Here is a 16,530-nt window from a genome sequence, read left to right as displayed (position 1 = left end):
GGAAGCCCAGGCGTGGCCCGCTGGGCACAGGCTGAAGAAGGCGCATCAAAGGCTAGAAATGTAAAAGCTGCGGTCCTTGTGGCCAGAATTTTGAGGCAAAACACATTCCTGTTTCGAAGTTTGTTCTTTGAATGCTCTTGAAAGAGCGTCCCAGAAGGGGTCCATCTCTTCCTGTACTTGCACGTGTTTACAAGGTGGTTCGTTCACCGCTCTCTGGCTTTTTCCCCTCCGAAGAGTTACTGTGTAAATCTGAACATTTCATTTCCTACCTGGGAAACAAGTTTAGGGAATGAGGTCTCCTTTAACAGTCCTGAGCATCTGCTGCCTGAGCCTTTCTTCTCCTTTTAGGATAGTCAAGGCAGTGACATATCCATCGGCGCGTGTCTGGAAGGCATCTTCGTGAAGCACAAGAATGGAAGGCCTCCCGTGATGTTTCGGTAGTTTTCTTACATCTTTTCGTGCACTTCCCAGGGCTCCTGTGGGTGATGTTCGTCAGTCCCTGTGCTCGTTATCTTGCTCCTAAGCCTCTCCCAAGGTCTCATTAGGAAATGGAGATACGCCCTTCCTGGAATAAAACAGCACCTCACTTGGGAGGGAGTGGAGTAGATAGGAAGATGTTGAGAAGAACTATATGCACAACCAATGGACATGGACTAAGCGGGCAGGGACACCTGGAGGGAGGGGGTCACTGGGTGGAGGGGAACAAAGGGAAAAGAACTTGGGACAACTGTAACAGCATAATCAATAAAGCATATTAAAAAAAAAAAACAACAAAAAACCCCAGCACCTCACTGCACTGGCTCTTTTGTAAGCTGCTTTCTTCAATACCAGACATGCAGAAAATAGTGCTTACAAAGATGGCCGACTTATGAAATGCTTAAAAATGGGTGCCCCTTTTTGTACTCTAGGGAGGTATTTTTTGTTATGATGTGAGTTTTTCTTTTGAGCTCTGGTTTCTAGGGCTATTTCTTGTGGAAAATCTGGGGCTTTCTCTGACTCTAGTTAATGTACCAAAATTCCTAAAATACCAACATCTAAGCAAATTTCAGTGACATTTTGTAATGTAGATTTTTTTCCCCCTGATTATAAAAAAGTGATACTGTTCATTTGTGGAAATAGTCGAAGGTATGTAGTAATGAAGACAGGAAGGATACAAGGGTACATAGCATTGTGCTAATAGTGGGGCTGACTCTGAACAATGAAATTGCAGGTGACTTAAATCTCCTTTTCAGTATTCTATGTTCCAGTTTATATCTTAAAGATAGTAAGTAGGACCATGTTGTTCAGTCTCTTTTTATTCCTTAAAATTCATAATCTAGAAAACCTAAAGTGTCACTTCATAGAAAAATTTGCAGTTTTACTGAAATTCTCCCTATTTGATTGTGTCATCTCTTGATGAAAAATTAAAAGTTTATATTGTTTTTATAAAGTAGTAAAACATTATGTCAATTTTGTTTTTTGGTTCCTTTGTATTTACCGTCTGTTGAGTCCTTATCATGAACCAGGTTCAACGCTGGATTCTTCCTGTGTATTTTCTCATGTGACCTTCACAACCACCTTCAGTCGAGAGGGTGTTAACCACTGTTTTGCACACAGCGTAACTGAAGTTTAGAAAAGTTGAGTGACTTGTGCAAGGTCACCCAGTTATTAACTGTTTAACCAAGAACTCAGATTCGCCTCTGCGAGCCTGGGCTCTTAACCCCTGTATTAAACAGATTCTTTTATTCCCCTCACCGCTGCCCCCCATCCTTTAAGAGGAAATTCCCCCTCCCCCATCCCATTTAAGCTTTCTAAATCATCCCTACTATTGTTCTTGAGAACTAGTTATTCTTTTCAAGATATTTTTCTTCAAGCTGACACCTCTTTATTTTCTCTGCTTCACTGCATTTTGGGGCCCTGAGTTCTCCATGGTGATTAGGACCACAGCGAGTGTACACAGCTTGGGAAGCAGAACCCCCTTCCTAGACTGGACAGAACTGGTCGCCCCCCTTCGGCGATTGCTGTCATGTCCCTGAGCTGCTTGTCAAGTGTTCCCAATATGCTGAGTTGGGGGATGGTGGGCAGAAACCGGCTCTGGGCCCCATTGGAAGGGTGGGACTCTGACAGTGACTGAAGGGCCACATGGACACTGGAGGCATTGGCTGGCTCCCTGCATCTCACAGATAGGAATTTCAAAAATTGTCTTTAATAGGATGCTAATAATTTTAGATTTAATAATTCAATATTGAATTACCACAAATTAATTTTATATATTTTAAGAAAACTTAAATAATATAATGGAGAAGGATAAAGAGTGGTAGATTTTTGTTTTTCCAGAATCATTTTCTCTTTCGTAAAATTGTACTTGTGTAATAAAATCAAATATTAATATATAAAGTCAAACCATAGTAAAATATAGTTAGAAAGTACAAGGTAGCCCTGGCTTGTGTAGCTCAGTGGATTGAGCACCGGCCTGTGCACCAAAAGGTCACAGGTTCAATGCTCAGTCAGGGCACATGCCTGGGTTGCGGGTCAGGCCCCTCGTTGGGGGCATGCAAGAGGCAACCAATCGATGTATCTCTTGCACATTGATGTTTTTCTCCCTCTCTTTCTCCCTCTCTTTCCCTCTCTCTGAAAAAGTAAATAAATAAAATCTTAAAAACAAACAAACAAGGTGTAGGATTTTGAATGCTGGTGAACACACCCAGAATAAAACAGTTCACTCTTTGGGTCCCTAGCATTTGAACTTCATCTTCATCCTGCCCCTCCTCTACCATTGTGTCTTACTATATTGAGCGGACAACACTTAACAGCACTGTGTGCTTCTCTCTCTCACCCTCGCCCTCCAGCTGTGCCCCGCCTTGGGAAGCGCTGTGCCTTACAGGTCTTAGTGTAAGAACGGAGTTGCTCAGAGAACCATCAAGACGCAGCGAGCGGAAAAAAAGAAGCTTATTGAGGGAATTAGCAAGCGGGGAGGAAGCCGTGCTGCGAATGGCTCCGACTCTGGGCTCCTAGGGAAGGAGGGGGTTATTTTATAGGGGGAAGAAAAAAGGCGCTATTGAATTCAGTCGTTTATCTCGCAGCTGGCTGATCAAGGCCGAATGCGGTTCGGTTTGGCACATTCTGCGATCACGGGAAACTCCCAGACGCCTGCGGGTGGGTGGGGGGAGGGGAAGGGCAGGGGAACCCAGGCTGTCATTCTAGCCTTTTGGTTCTAATAAAAGGAGGCTTGGAGTGGGGTGTATTTTTGGGGGGTGGTGGTGGCAGAGACTGGTTGGGAGAAGGGTCATCGAATCTCTCTCTTCTATAATGACTTCCTGCTGAGTTTGGGGCGATGGAAGGGGATTGACTGCCGGCTTGAAGTCATCTCTTGTCACGGGTTGATATCTGAAAGATCTTAATAAGAGTACATTATGGACGGTAGAGGCTGTCTTGGATTGGACTGTTTTTTGAATAAAGTTAATTAGCAGTTTGAGGAAGCAAGAGCCAAGGAGGAGGAATAATAGGAAGAGAAGCAGTGGGGTTATGAGAGGCACTAGGATCGCTTTGAAGGGTGAGAAGTATGAGAGGAAGGTTCCGAACCAGGATTCTCCGTCTGCTGGTTCCCTAGCTTGGGCAATAATGTCAATGTGTTTTTTAAGGATTTGTAAATTTTTTTATATTATGTCTGTATTGTTAATGTAAAAACAGCAAGTTTCATTTAGTATGGCGCAGGTTTTTCTGCTTTGGCTGTGAGGATGTCTGGGCCCTCCTGTTTTGGAGAATTATGTCTGCTAGGCTGTTTTAAGGATTTTTGCTGCTTTTTAGAGCTTAGAGGGTGGCATTTTAAGTTTTTTGAAAGGATAAAGAGAGATTTAGTATTTATTTTTTTTAATTGGGGTATTTTTATAAACCAGAAGAAGCTTTTATATCTGGAATGCCCTATTTTTGGTTGGTTAAGGATAGGGTTGCTGTACGTATGTCTGCTAAACTCAGACTACTGCCGGTTTCATTTGTGTTGGGGGCAGGACAAGAGGGAGGTCTCGAGGAAGGAGCCAAGGCTGGGGATTGCCTTGGCAGTGACTATTTGCTGGGGGCTTGGTATAGAGGTATTCAGTATTAGAGCGACTCTTATGTAGGTGCAAGTGTAGTAAGGAGGAGTAATTAGGTATCCTTGCGTGCCATATAGGAAGTGATATTCCGTCCTTTGAAGGGAAATAACAGTGCTATGTTTTGCTTTGGTGATGGCAATGTAACTGGGGTGAGTTTTGTTTTTTATTGACTGATATTAAATATTATGGAGGATTTTGTGAAGAAATGTTTGGGTGTATTGGTTAAATCGAAAATTCATGATCTATGTAGGGGTAGTCGGAAAATTTGAAGTGTTGGTATGATTGTGAATTTGGGCTAATATGTAAGGATGAGAAGGAGTTTTTCGTCGGCCTTCATAGTGTATGGTTCGGTATTTAAGTTTTGAAAAAATTGGTGAGGCCTAAAAATGATAGGAGTTCCTGTTTAGTATGGGGCAGGGGGAAGGTTGTTATTAGGTCCTGTCTTTCTGGAGTTAGGTGGTTATGAGTGGGGCTGATGGAGAGTCTGGGATATGTGATCTGAGTTTGAGAGAACTAGCCTTTGTTCCGTGACACGCGGTATCTCCGACTGGCAAGAAAGTTTAGGAACTGCGCAGTATGGAGATAAGAAAGGTTTTTAGGTGGACTACAGAGGAGGAGATCATCCGCGTGCTGTAGGAGGACACTTGGGGAAAGGTCAAGCTGCTGGAAGTCGGCTGCTAGGACTTGACTGAAGAGGTGGGGACTATTTGGGGACTATTTGAACACCCTTGAGGCAGGACCATGTATGTTAGTTGTTGGGTTATTTTTGTGGTTGGGTCGGTCCAGGTGAAGGCAAAAAGGTCTTGGGAGGCTGGGGAGAGTGGGATAGTGAAGAAGGTATTTTTGAGGTCCAAGACGGTGAAGTGGGGGGTTTGAAGTGGGGTGCGCAGCAAGGGGGAATAAGGGTCGGGGACGACGGGGTTGATAGAGACGGTGGCTTTACTGATTGTACGTGGATTTTGGACAAGACGGTGAGACCCGGTGGATTTTTTAGGGTTACAGAGACCGGAGCGTGGTGAGAGGCGACGGAAGGATTGTTTGTGTCCTAGATATTGGGATTGATTGCTGTTAGTTAGGATGGTAAGGGAGTGTCTGGGATCGTGTGAAGGGACTGCCCTGAAATTAGGAGGGGAATGAGAGGGGTGGGATTATGAGGTGAGGGCATGGAGTTAAAACAACTAAGAGATACAGAAGCGTGCCGTTTGGTTAGAATATCGTGTTCGGGAAGTGGGGTTGGGCCATGGGGTGGGACTAGAAAGGAGGGGGTGAATGCCTGATGCTAATGAGACAGGTTAGGGGAGGGGTGCTTAGGGGTGGGGCCACCTTGCCGTCTGTTTTTATAACCGATAATGGCAGAGGGAGTTAGGAGCTCCGAAAATTCAGGCAAGGCAGAATATATAGCTTCTGTATTAAGGATAAAGGGGACAAGCTTACCTGCCACCAATATGTTTACCCCGGGTTTTGCAGCCGTGATGGTGAAAGGCGCGGCTCTCGAACCCGGGCCCCATCAGATGGTGGGAAGTCCGAGGAGGTCTGGGACGGTGACGCCCGCGTCCAGATCCACTGCCGGGGTAGGCGGGCTAGTCCCTCGGTTAGAGACCAATGGACACTTTGTCTTCCAATGACCTGTCTTTTGACAGAGAGGGCAGGGACTAGAGGAGGTAAGTGGGGGGTTGGACAGAGCTTTGTCCAATGTCTCTCCTGACGGCACCGGAAACAGGGGCCCGGAGGCTGCCTGATGGTGGCGGCTTTGCCCTTAGGCTTAATTTGTCCCTTCGAGGAGTTTCGCGGGCATTAGCCAGCAAAAGATATCGCTGGTATTTCCGTTCCCATCGCTCCTTTCGCCTCTCCTCTCGCCTGTTTTTATATATTTGGAAGACGACCTGAATAAGTTCACTTCGGGGAGTTTTGGAGCTTATCTGTAACTTTTGAGGGTTTTTTCGGGTGTCTGGGGCTGAATGACTAATGAAGTGGGTGTGTAAGAAGAGGTGTCCCTTAGGCGAAGTGGGACCTGTATTCGCATGACACCATCTCTGTAGACCTCGCGGAGGGGGCTGTATGGAGACTAGAGGGTCGAGGCCGATCCGAGGCGGGAGGTGCCGGGGAAGGGGTTCCTGGGAACGGATTGGGAGAAGGTGGTGGTGGGGAGGGCGGCCTGGCTGCCTGTGGAGTCGGGAGTTCCAGGCCTTGGGCTCCTGGCAGTGGGGCCTGACCTCGACCTCCACGGCCCCAGCGGGTCCCACCCAGCAGCGGTGTCGCAGCCCGGGCCAGCGAGCCCCTCCGTCCACCGCTCCCCATGCGGCGCCCGGTGCGGGCTGCACTGGCTCTCAGCGGAGGGCTCACAGGTGGCCACGGCGGCGGGGAGGGTGTAGTCCGGAGTCTTGGAGGGCTGGGGCTGTAAGTAGTCAGGCGACAGGTGTTTTCGAAGGGGACCAGGGGAGAAGAAACTGCGAGCCTACCTGGGTGCGGCGCGACCACGGAGATTCGTCATCGGTGGCTGGAGAGGCGCGCACCTCAGTTCTCTCTCGGTGGCCCGGCCGTGTGGGGAGACAGGAGCGCACGGGGGACAGTGCCAGGTGAGGAGTTTGACTGGGGCGGCAGGACGGGGTCCGCCGGCCTCACAGGTAGTCGGTGAAATACCAGTACATACTCTCATTGTTTTTTCAGTGATTCGGTGAGCCGGGGGGTGGGAGTGGGGGGTGAGCCCCGAGGGGCTCTCACTTCTGGCGCCAAGCGCCCGGTGGCCCTGGCCGTGTGGCGCGCGGGAGCAGGAGCGAAAGTGTTCAAATGTAAGAAGCAAGGGAACTGAATGTAATTAGAGGGTTTTTCTGAGCCGTTAACAATACTAGCGTTAGAAAAGGGACATTCCGCGGCTCGGCACAAATGCCTCTGAGAACAAAGGACATCCGAAATCCGAGGGGAGGACGTCCCTTACTAAACTCTGGGAAATGGGAAAATGCAGCCAGGCAGTCCAGCAAACAAAGACAGGGAAGCTCCAAAGAAGAACTGGAGATAGACCTCCTTGGTTCTCAGTGGCACCCAAAGCTGCAGATCTGTGAATAAGTAACTGCTTTGGTTATTGCTAAAATTCTGTGTTTTGGCATTTTATTGTAATTTTTTATGCAAGGAAGAAGGAGAAAGGGTCAGAGGGGGTGCAGAAGGTCAAGAGGAAGGTGGCTTTTTCTGGATAAGGAGAATTTGGTGGATAGTGAGCTGTTTTTCAGAGAGTGTTGGTTCCGAGGAGTCCAGAAAGCCTGAGCATAGGGAAGTTCTGACCTCTTGTCCGACTGCCGGAAAAAGTTATGGAGGCCTGTGAGAACTCGGAAGTCACCTGTGCCCTTTTTTGGCTACTGACTGGTTATTTAGAGGATATTGGGGCCACGAGACAGTGCCTTGACTTCTCCATTTAGTTGGAGAGGTCTGAGATTACGGGGTAAACACCCAAGACGGGTACTTTTGGGTGGGAGGGACTGGCCAACTCCCATGGCGACAGTTATGGTTATTGTGGGTCGAGAAGGAAGGGGAGGGGGAGGGCGAGTCCAAGCCAACGTTTCCGGTTCCTCATTCTGTTGAGAGGAGCGGCTCCATTTTGGCCAGAGGGTGGAGGGCCAAAGGCCAAGAGGAGAGGCACTGATTTACCCCAGGCGTCCCTGGCTGTCGTCAGGCCCTGGAGAGGGGGTCTGGATTGACCCCAAGGAGTGGTTCGGACTGAGCACTCAGATTTAGGACCCGGACTGCCTGGAATGGTCTCGGCTAGACCAGGAAACAGAACCACGGAGAAAACGGAGGCAAAGACTCACCTATAAATCCGAGGGCCGGTGTTGACTGGGAGTAAGCGGCAGTCGGGGGAGGGGTAGGAGGAAAAAGGAGGCAGAAGGGGTTAGCAAGCCAGAGGGGAAGCTCAAGCCCCAGACTCATGGAGGTCTGGGCGACTCCGGGTCCAGGAATTGGGGCAGGCTCGGGCCTGAGGCCGACTCAGGAGTCTCAGTTGAGCTGGTGTCCCAATCCCGGGTTTTGGCACCATAATGTAAGAACAGAGTTGTTCAGAGAACCATCAAGACGCAGCGAGCGGAAAAAAAGAAGCTTATTGAGGGAATTAGCAATCGGGGAGGAAGCCGTGCTGTGAATAGCTCCAACTCCGGGCTCCTAGGGAAGGAGGGGGTTATTTTATAGGGGGAGGAAAAAAGGCGCTATTGAATTTATTCGTTTATCTCACAGCTGGCTGATCAAGGCCGAACGCGGTTCGGTTTGGCACATTCTGTGATCACGGGAAACTCCCAGATGCCTGTGGGTGGGCGGGGGGAGGGGGAGGGCAGGGGAACCCAGGCTGTCACTTAGTATCCCTGGGACCTAACAGAATTTCTGGCCTGTTGTTTAAGATATTTGTTGTATGAAGAAAGGAGGCACTGACAACCAGGTAATAGGGATCTTTGATCCAATTAATGTGGCAAATGAGGATAAATAGATTTTACATTTTGAAACACTCTTTGACCTTATTTAGTAAAAATGCATTTACTTGTTGCACCTAGGTGTTACTTCAGTTCCAAAATGCATGCTAGCTGATTAAAACAACTTTTCTTTTTAAGATAATTAACAAATACTATTTTACGCCTCAAGCTCGAGAAGGGAATTCATATAGTCTGTCTCCTGGTATAAACAGGAGTGCTCACGTTGCCGTTTTTTTTGTTGGTTTTTAGGTGGCACGATATTGCAAACATGTCCCACAATAAGTCCTTTTTTGCATTAGAGCTGGCAAGTAAAGAGGAGACCATCCAGTTTCAAACTGTGAGTAAACGTTAGGAATCAATCACCTGGAATGTTTTTCTAAACCTTAACAAGTTAGCATTTCTGTGTTTGTGTTTGGGTGGCATTAAAATGATAATATTTTACAGTTTTATAAAACATTGTAAAATTTTATAACATTTGGCATAATAGTAGTTTTGTCATAATAGTACATTTGGCAAAAGTAGTTGCTCATTAAATGTTGAATGAATGAGTTCTTGGATCAATACTCTCTGATCATGATGGTTTTTAAATTAAAGTTAAGGGACTGAGGGAAGAAAATAAGCACTAATATCTTAATTTCCATTGATGAATGGCTCTGTAGAAAGATTATTAGTTATTTGCTTTTGCTTTCTTGACAAAGGCAGTATTGAGTCACCGAGTCAAATGTTTTGTTTGAAAATGTCTTTGAGTTATCTATTTGTCAAAATGAAAGTTGATGTTTTCATAATTTTTAAATTTCTAGGTCATGTTGAATTTGTTTAATGCAAGAATCACACTGTTAGAATAGATATTTTTTGTCTTCATACCTAATTATGGCATTCCTATGAAGACAGTGTTAGAAATGAAAGAATCACTGTGTGTTAAAAGTGACTTGACATAATATATCACCCAAGTATGTCTTGTCTTCAGATAAACTCTGTATCAAGCTATACATGTGCTTTCGTTTATTTTATGCATATTTTGTTTTTTAGGAAGACATGGAAACGGCAAAATACGTGTGGAGACTGTGTGTTTCCAGGCACAAATTTTATAGACTAAATCAGTCCAGCCTGTAAGTATACCCTGCTCGTGGAAATTGTAGAAAATAATGAGTTTAGAAATTTTCTTTTTTTTTTTTATTTTTTTATTTTTTTTTATTTTGGTTTTTCAATTACAGTTGTCCCCTTTTCCCCTAATTCCTCTCCCCCACCCAACCCACCCCCTCTCCCGCAATCATATCCCTCCCCGTTGTCCATGTCCATGAGTCTTTTATACAGGCTCTTTAAAGAAATTTTCACCTTGAGTTGTATTGTATCATGTAGAAAGGCAACTTTTATGAAAAATAATATTTTATGGGATTTTTATGATAAAACTCTTTGCTTTTTTTTGTATGTTAAAATGATGTTTCACAATTTTTTTTTTTTTTTTCATTTTGGACCAACTTCTAATAACTACAGATGTGCCTCTAAGGATCTCTTTTAACTATTCACTAGAATCATTCTAATTCTTGAAAGTTAGAAAGGTAATAGCTTTTATTTTTTTACTCAGCATTTTGTGTAATGAAAGGTTATTGCTTTTCAAGCCATTTGAAGAATTTATCTCCCTTCTTCCTAATGCACATTTTCCTTAGCCCGCCTGGCATCCCCTCCCCTGACTTCTGCTGGATCATTTCCATCAGCATACGCACATGCTGTTAATATTTCCCCTCTTAAAACACTTCCCCTTTATTCCACATGCCCTCTAGCCCAGCGTCTTGTCTAGGCTCTCCTTCAGAGCAAATGTCTTCTAAAGAGTTTGTATGTGCCTGCTTTTCCTCCTCCCTCCTTCCTGTTTCCCCTGGACTACCACAGTATTGACACTGTCTGTTCCAGTGACAGTGACCTTCATCCAGTGGCCATTCCAGGAGTTCTTTCACTTGACTCTTCAGCAGCACTTGAACCTTGTCCACCCCTTCCTCCCTTCACCCTTGGCTGCGGGGACCAGCCCTCTCTTCCTGGTCTTCATTCTAGGCTGTTTCTTCCCATTCGCCTTTGCTGGTTTAATCCGCACGCCTCATCTGCATCTGTTCGGTCCCTAGGGGATTTGCCTTGACCCGGGCTTCCAGAGAGCATCTGTAGGCTGCAAGGGCATCTGATCTTATATCTGGTCCCATCTTCTCCCTGAGCACTTGGTTATACATCCTGCTGCCTAGTTGACATCTTCACTTGAGTACCTAAAAGGCACCTCAAATTTGATATGTCTAAAACCAAACTCTTGATTAGCTCCTCTGCTTCCTGCCCCCAGACCTGCTTTTTCCTTCTTCCCCATTTTGACAAATGGCAGCATTCTATTCACCAGCCTGAAACCTGCCTAATTCCTGCTTGATTCCTGTTTCTCTTTCATCTATGTCCAATTCATCAGCAAGCTCTGCCTTCAAAATGTATCTGGTTCGGTCCCCAGTCAGAACACATAGAAGAAGCAACCAATAAATGCATAAATATGTGGAACAACAAATTGATGTTTCTCTCTCTCTTTCTCCCTTTTCCTCTCTCTCTCACTCTCTCTAATCAATAAATTTAAAAAAAAATTCAAAATAGATCTGAAATCTGACATCGTCACCACCTCCCTTGCTAACAGCTCAGTGCCAGCCGCCATGGTCTCTCATCTGGAACTTTGCAGTGGCCTTGGGACTCCGTCCCTGCTCCTGTGCCTGCCCTGCCTGTGTCAGCCAGACTGATCTAGTTTAACATGAGCCAGATCTCATCCCTCTTCTTAAAACCCTACACTGCCATTCATTCCGTCATCTTAAAAGCACAAGGCCTGTGTCATCAGGCTGTTTACTGGTTCCAACCTTATTTGCTTTACCTGCCTCCTTTCTTCCCTGTTCCAGCCACACCAGTAGCCTTTCTGGTCTGTGACCATGTTACACCCTTAGGGATGCTATACTTGTCCTTTTCTCTGCCACACTTCCTCATCCCATCACTGATCAGAGGTGCCTCTCTTCAGAGGCTGTCCCTGACTACCTGTGCGTCCCCTTCTGCCCTGCTGCCTGTCTCTCTATCCCCATCCACTCAGCACCACTTGAATTTGTTTATTTGTTTGTTCACTGGTTTATTGTCTGAATCTCCTCCCAGCAAGTAAGCTCCCAGCCATGCCGAGGACAGACATTCTCCTTGTGCTCCCAGGGCTGAGAAAGGGCCCGGCCCACGTTAGACCTTGATGAGTTTGTTGAATGAGCCTATAGAAACAAGTGTTAGGAGCTCTGATTTGGGTTGTCTGTGGTGCTGTAGGAGCCCTTAGGGAAGGGTACCTAACCAAGGACCCTCAAGTTAGGAAAGGCTTCCCAGCGGAGTGACAGCTAAACAGAGACCTGATTTCGCACCATCCCCACAACCTTTTTTAAAATTGTCCTCTCTCCTCTGGTCCACTGCAGCTGCCTCCCATCTGGCCTCACCTGCACCATCTCCCCTGGTTCCAGCCAGTGTTCTGGTTGGATGAGCAAAAGACTTAGCTCGGCTCTCAGAGTTACAGCTCAGTATCACACCTGAGCCTGTTCCTCTCCTCCTCCCTTCCTTAGCTGCGGGGTTCCTGCGGCCTGCCATGATCCTCCTCTGGGTTCCTCTGCCTGGCCGACCCTTGGCCCTGGCTCCCAGGCCCATCGGTCCTTGCAGCCCCAGGCCTTTGCTGGAGTGCCCTTCCTCCTCTGCTCTGGCAGCCTCCTCACTCTTGCAGATCTGGTGTTAATGCAGCCCCCCTGAGTCCTCCAAGCATTTCCTTTGCTTAGTCCTAGGTGCTGCTCTCAAAAGTCTTGTTTTCTTCTCACCACCTTCCTAATAGTAATTGTGATTCAGGAAATGCTTTCTCTGTGTCGAGCATTATGCTGAAAGCTTTCCTCTCCTTTAGTCTTTACAGTAGCCCCGCTTGGTACAACTGTTATTGTCCCCTTTCTGGGTGACGCTACGGAGACTTAGAGATGTGAGGTGTTGTTCCCTGGCCGCGTAACTGGTCATCGGGAGCAGGAAGACCAGAGCCTGTGCTGGTAGCCACGTGCTAGATCGGGAGAGTTCACGTCTGCTGTTCTGATGGGGATGTGGTTTGTCTGTCTTGTCTGCTGGGGCTCCATGAGGGCAGGCCCTCCTCTCGCTCATCTTTGTGTCCTGGGGTTGTCAGGGGGCCTTGTATGGGGGGCTTTGCGAATGAAGGAAGCCTGGGTGGCACACGGATGGAATTGTAGGGGAGGCGAGCTAGCTCTCCCCGAGATGATTTCCTTTTATTACTGATTGTCAGTTGGAACAACAACAAAAAAATCTTAAGACATTTTATCCCTTTGGGCCAGGTAGGAAGAGGAAAGGCTGCGGAAAGGCTTTGTGTTTTACAGGGACCCAGGTGTAAAGAAAACCTGCAGTCAGGAGCCAATGTACAGAGACTCCTGAGAGAAAAGGAAAGGAAACGAGGGGGGGTGGGTGGGATCCCTTTGGCAGAGCCACCTGCTGAGTAGCACTTAGGTCCCCTGCTCCTCTCTCCTTCCTGCTTCCCCTCCAGCCAAGTTTTTATCTGAGTCCTTCTGCTGGTCTGGGGATGGGGTTTGGAAAGCACTAACTGACCAGGAGGAGCAGCCCTGCTTTCTTGTACATGTGGGGAGCTCCTGTCTGCTGCCTGGCGTGGGGCTCTGGGTGCAGTTGTGGACGGAGATGTTCCTCCCGCTTGCTTGGTTCCCTGGTGCTGCCAGGCTCGGAGAATTGCCCCGAAGGCTCCTCTGGGCTGGCCTGGTTCCATACAGCCATGTGTGACGTTATTTTTGCGCAGAAATGTGTTCTGAGATTCAAGGAATAGATATGCAGTCTATTGGAACACAGCCTTTTCCTAAGTATAAAGCCTTGCGTAAGTTTAAGAACATTCATAACTTTGAGCCATCATCACGTTAGTTCATTCTTTTCCTGGAAAATAATGGAGAAGCAGTCATTTTGAATAAACCATAAAGATCCCTTTCCAGTAGGACCCTGTATTGGTTGGTGCCACATTTTGTTTTTAGTCTCTCTCTGTACATCCAGTAGACCAGGAAAGTCCATTTCCATGAAGTATTTATTCCTATGTAATTATTTATGATGGTTGGTACCCACTTTATTCTGTGGGAAACGAATGTTTCATTGTGAGCACTTGTTCCCCAGGTGAAGTAAATGAATTCTTAGCTTTTAATATTTTGATAGGTAGTAAAATAACTTTATTTTAAAAATTTTTTAAAAAATTTATTTAGTTATTTGTAGAGAGAGGAAAAGGGAGGGAGAAAGAGAGGGAGAGAAACATCGATGTGAGAGGAGAGAAACATCAATTGGTTGCCTCTCGCCCACCCCCAACTGGGGACCTGGCCCGCAGCCCAGGCATGTGCCCTGACTGGGAATCGATCCAATGACCTTTTAGTTCGCAGACTGACGCACAACCCACTGAACCACACCAGCCAGGGCAGAAAATGACTTTAATTTTTGTGGTCATTTCTTTTAAGGTTTTCAACCTAGACATTTGAGTCACGTTCAACATTACAACGATTCTGAAGCGATGATAGACTTGCTCTCATGGTCCAAATGGGTGAAGGCAAGAGCGGGGTTATTGCATGAGACCGCAGTCTGCCTGGAGTGGGACAGTGGGTGCTGGACACTGCTTCGGGCTGGGAACACTGGTGACGCTAGAGACGGGTTCTGTTTGCGTAGAAAGGAAGACCTTGCTCCTTGAATGTCCCCTTCTCTGCCGCTGAGACCTGATGTACTTGATAACGTGACGGTGTTAGGATGGCCTTCTGAGAGTCATCTGCCTCTGACCCAGATGACTGTATTTTAGAGTTCGGAGAATGGCATGAGCCATTATGAGTCATGCCCGCTCCCTGCGCTTCTAAACAAGTAAACAAGGTACTTTAGGTAACAGGATCATCTTATGTCACCCAGGTCTTAAAAATGTTAGACAACAGCCATCTTTTTGTTTTTAATGTATTAAATGCGGGGATAATAGGCACTTATATAACATTCCTCTAGGGTTGGATTAGGAATTAAGTAAGATAGTGTCAGTCTTTTAGGTGAATGACTTCTTCCAGCTCCCTCTCCGCCTCCCCAACCCCAGAACTGGCTATGCTATAATCAGTCAGCCCCTGGGATTTACAAGAGGAAAAGCTGGGGAGAGAAAAGGAATCTTGAGACGGTTTCTTGTGTAGGAGGCTTTTCTCTCCCCTCCCTGTGGAGGGGAGTAGAGGACGGTGTCCCTCCCCACCCCACTGCGCCCCAGTCTGTAAAGCCAAGCGATAGGAGTTTCCGCCGACTTTCTCTAGAGGGGGAAGTTGGATTTCAACCCCCTGCAAGCTGCTAGCCGAGCACAGTGGGAAGGTTGGTGTGTGCTCCTGGCAGTTTAGGGTTGTCTGTGAACAGAGCAGTCGGTGTCTCCTGTGTCCTGGAGACGTTTGGGATCAGAAGAAGGCTGGAGAAGGCCCTGCCTGGGGCAAGGGGTAGAGTTGTCCCGCTTGTTCTAGGCCTGCTGCAGGGTTTGAAAACACTGTGAGAGGCCTGCAGGAAGGTAGAGGGACCCCCGTTCTATTCGAGCAAAGTCACAGAGACTAACATTTTCTAGGTCTTTCCACCATACAACACCTTTTTTTGTTTGTCAAAATCTCATTCCTCTGCACTAGTCATAAATATATTAAAAGAAGCACGAAAGCAAAATTCAGACAACTCTGAGAAATACCAGCTCAACTGTAAGTGCCTAGTAATAAGCGTGACTTTACGGCTCACTCGCTGTGTCGTTTGTTCAACAAACAGTGAGGGGTTCCTTGGTGCCAGGCACCAGCGACACCATGGGGTGCGCTCCTGCCTCCGTGAGCTTACAGATCATTGGGGTTGGGGTGGGGGAGTTAACACATAATCAGCCGGCAGGAGCCTGGGCTCGGGAAGCTGCCTGACCTGCCTCCTTCCAATGCCGGTTCTGCTACTTCTTCTCCATGTGACCAGGAGTAATTGACTTAATCTTGGTATCAGTTTCTTCATTGTGAAGTCAGGGTAATAACCGTCTTCCCTCCGAGGGCTGGTGTGGGTACCAGCTAAAGCACCGTTTCAACAAACACTGCCATTGATTCCACGTGCGCTGGCAGCCTCTTCTTGTTCCGTCTTGTGCAGGGCACACATTCCAGTGATTTCCACCCCCCCCCAAGATTTCTTCACCTGTCTCATTTTAGCCGCACCCACCAGCACTGTAAAGTGCCCCAAAGTCTGGAAGTCCCAAGCACCAGCTCCGCCGTTTTCTCTCGTGTACTCAGCGTAGGGAGGCTGACCTCACAGTAAACTGTGTTTACAAGAACTCTGGCAAGAGGAAGAGGAGTTAGAATACTAGAACGAACGGCCAGGCTGACCCCGTCAAGCAGTTTGGCAGGAGGAAGAGGTACTAGATCATCGGTGTTGAGCAGGAGCCGCCTCTGCCGTGGGTGGTGTGGCCCGCGCTGTGGGTGCCGCCAGCCAGGGAGCCAACATGGAGGGCGCGCGGGGGAGCCGCCGCCTGCCGCCTCAGCGCTGCGTCCTTGGACTTCGTGTCAAACACACTGGAGTTTACTTCTGCTGCAGGCAGGGCACCTCGGGATGTGTTGGCGGATTCTATCAGCAGTCCTTTTGCCGCATGTCTGGATTTTGAATTTATAGTACTTTAAAAGTTCAGTCCGTTTCAGTGAGTCTCTGGACTAAATATAAGCTTCAGAGGACCAGTTTGCCTAAACCTACCCCTGACAATGGAGGGTGAGCCATGGCAAAGTCAATTTCAAGGCTACACAAGGCAATGTGTTAAAACTCTGGACACAGATTTTAGGAATATATTAACGTACAGTTAAGGAGTATTAAAAGAAAAAAAAAAGCCCAGATACACCCTCCTGGCCTGTTTCACTAAGGAGGCCTCCTTATTTATTTATTTATTTATTTATTACCAGTATATATAATATTTTACCAATTGATACACAGGTATTTTTGCAGTCTAA

General features: G+C 47.1%; 1 protein-coding gene across 1 annotated transcript in view; it reads left to right on the top strand.

Annotated features, from left to right (window-relative positions):
* The window catches only part of PTPN21 (protein tyrosine phosphatase non-receptor type 21), a 64,677-nt gene that overhangs the window by 32,330 nt on the left and 15,817 nt on the right, over positions 1–16,530 (top strand). The window contains exons 8-10 of the mRNA XM_090271275.1: positions 349–437; positions 8,768–8,855; positions 9,548–9,627. Coding sequence (XP_090127401.1) covers positions 349–437; positions 8,768–8,855; positions 9,548–9,627 — 257 coding nt within the window. The remainder of the gene's footprint in view (positions 1–348; positions 438–8,767; positions 8,856–9,547; positions 9,628–16,530) is intronic.

Source organism: Furipterus horrens, unplaced genomic scaffold, assembly GCF_987537825.1.
Source record: "Furipterus horrens unplaced genomic scaffold, mFurHor1.1.pri manual_scaffold_3, whole genome shotgun sequence".
In the NCBI taxonomy this organism is placed as follows: Eukaryota; Metazoa; Chordata; class Mammalia; order Chiroptera; family Furipteridae; genus Furipterus; species Furipterus horrens.
The sequence above is the reverse complement of the archived record's forward strand: the minus strand, read 5'-3'. Positions and strand labels throughout refer to the sequence as shown.